The 2,297-nt window shown below is 37.8% G+C and overlaps 1 protein-coding gene across 1 annotated transcript in view; it reads left to right on the top strand.

The window, feature by feature from the left end:
• The window catches only part of fbxo41 (F-box protein 41), a 36,938-nt gene extending 35,095 nt beyond the window's left edge, over positions 1-1,843 (top strand). The window contains exon 12 of the mRNA XM_016527279.1: positions 466-1,843. Coding sequence (XP_016382765.1) covers positions 466-528 — 63 coding nt within the window. The 3' untranslated portion in view covers positions 529-1,843. The remainder of the gene's footprint in view (positions 1-465) is intronic.
• The last annotated feature ends 454 nt before the right edge of the window (positions 1,844-2,297 follow it).

Raw genomic sequence — 2,297 nt, 5'->3', positions numbered from 1 at the left:
TATAATTTATATATTTATTTACATTTTAGTAATTTTTCTACTGTATATGCTTTTGTCATTTTTATATATTTTTTTATATATTTTTTTTTTTAATTACATTTATATTTAGCTTCATTTATGGTTTAGTTTGAGTCATTTTAGTACTTAAACATAGAAAAAAGTGAAAATTAGACATGTTGCCTTGCTAATTAACCAGAATAAATAGGCTTAAGTTTAGCATTTAATGTTTATATTTTATTTCAGCAATATTTCAGTTACCAAAAACAATTTTGAAGTTTTCGTTCACAATAACAACAGGTATGTTGTTCTTTGTCAGTTGTGCTTCAGCAGAGCAGAGATTGATGTAATCCTGAAATGTCCCACCAAATCAGACCTGACCTCACTGTTGTATTTGCTCAACAAAAAAAAAACTGTACATACAATATACACCTGTTCCTTTATATCCTTTCTGTCTTCTCCTCTCAGGCACTCAAAAAAAGACCTGGTTTCTCCAAAATCCTCCATGTGAAGGCTGATGGCTTGTGCTAATAACTTTGCTGTGTTGAGGCCAGAGCCACATAAAGGTTCACCGAATATTTCAACCTGATCGAGTCATTCTCTCCTCGAAGAAACAAGGAAGAATCAAACACTTCCGCTTCAGTTTGAACTCTAAACACCAGTCTACCACACCAAGACGGGAGCATCTGTTAGCTTTGATATGACGCAACCAAATAGAGGAGTCTGTAAAGATAATACGAACAAACTCTACGAGAAGGCATAATTACTTGCCATGGCTGCCTTTCCAACAGTCACCCAATTACATACTAAGGATTTTTCTCCTGCTTGCCAAACGCACTAAACTTTTAATAAGATCTCAGAGAGCATGACGTCTCTCTTCAGAGCACAGAGCTGCAGGAGGGAACAGTCTCATATTCGAGATTGACCTGAATCATAAAATCAACGTGAAATCCAAACAGCACAAATTTAAAATGCACATGGCTAAGTTAGTAATGTGGGAGTGTGTGTTTGTGTGATCAGCTCGATTGCTTCCCCCGATGTTCAGCGAAGAGACGCATTTGTTCATTAGTCGTCACTTAAGAGCGTCTGGACAGCCGTATTACTAGGACAAATATCAACATAACATAATCACCAGCTTCAGACATGGCTTACAGAGACTATATTTAGGGGAAGCCATGTCTCCACAGAAATGACTATTACCTGCAGTTGTCTTGTGGCTTTAAGCGCAAGTTGAAACCGAATGAAGAAGCCAAGCTGTTTGTGTTCGTGTCAGACCCTCCAGTCCTTTAGCCGTATTCCCATGACCAGGGTCACTCTGGCAAGGGTTTGTTTCTCATCATTGGATCTGTTGTTCCAGACAGATTTGCAATGCCTTCTCCATAAGGTGTCATCCATAGCTCCGACGTTTTGTTTTTAAGGTTGAATTTTGGTCATACCCAATGTGCCATTAGTCTAAAAGGTGTTCAGTCATACCCTACAGGGTGTGCACTTACCTAAAGGAATTTAAGGGTGAATAGTGAGGGATGGAGACAAACTCATGGTGCTGTTAGTCCAATGTAACCCTACTGTTTCACCTCAGATGTCAACGTCTCCATCTCTTCCGTCACTCACTGTTCTGTGGAACTCGGGCTGGTGCAACTGAATGGGTCAGGTTTCAGATGCTACTTTCCATGTTCTAAAGGTAGAATTCTCAGCTGAATGGAGAATTCTGATTCTGAGTTCTGAATGTACACACTGCACAATTTAATAGAAGGGATAAAAACAAATATATACAGTTGTTACATTAGGTTCTTTACAGTATCTACAAGAACTTCGCTTATAAAATGTGTAGGTTAGGGTTTGGCTTTGTTTTTTGATGGAAATATGAAATAAATTAACAATAGCCATTATTAGGCCATGCCAGACTACAAAATGAAAAAAAAAAAAAAAGATTCGATATTTATAGCCTCGTTTTGTCAAGGCCAGCATTGTGAGTTAACTTTTTCTTTTGTTTTTAAATGAAAAAAGGTTATTTATGGTATATTTTGGTGCATTAAGTAGATGGTATGAAATGTGAGGTTTCGCTTTCTGTTGGAGTATTACTCTAGAAATGAGTGATGAAGCACTTAAATGTGTTTTAGCTGGAAGTCAGTCATACAAAGAAACTAGAAAATGCCCTTCTCGTCAAGTTTTTTTTTAAAAAACATGCTGATGCAATAATACTGATGCAAGTACTGGTCTCGACCTCTCTCAGTGCTGTACCATTACCCATCAGGCATTGCTGCTCCCCTTGGCCAGTCTCTGAGCTGAAATCACACAGT

The sequence above is a fragment of the Sinocyclocheilus rhinocerous genome, unplaced genomic scaffold (genome assembly GCF_001515625.1).
Source record: "Sinocyclocheilus rhinocerous isolate Xijiao unplaced genomic scaffold, SAMN03320098_v1.1 scaffold1352, whole genome shotgun sequence".
In the NCBI taxonomy this organism is placed as follows: domain Eukaryota; kingdom Metazoa; phylum Chordata; class Actinopteri; order Cypriniformes; family Cyprinidae; genus Sinocyclocheilus; species Sinocyclocheilus rhinocerous.
Note: the sequence above shows the minus strand (reverse complement) of the source record. Positions and strands in the feature narration are given on the sequence as shown.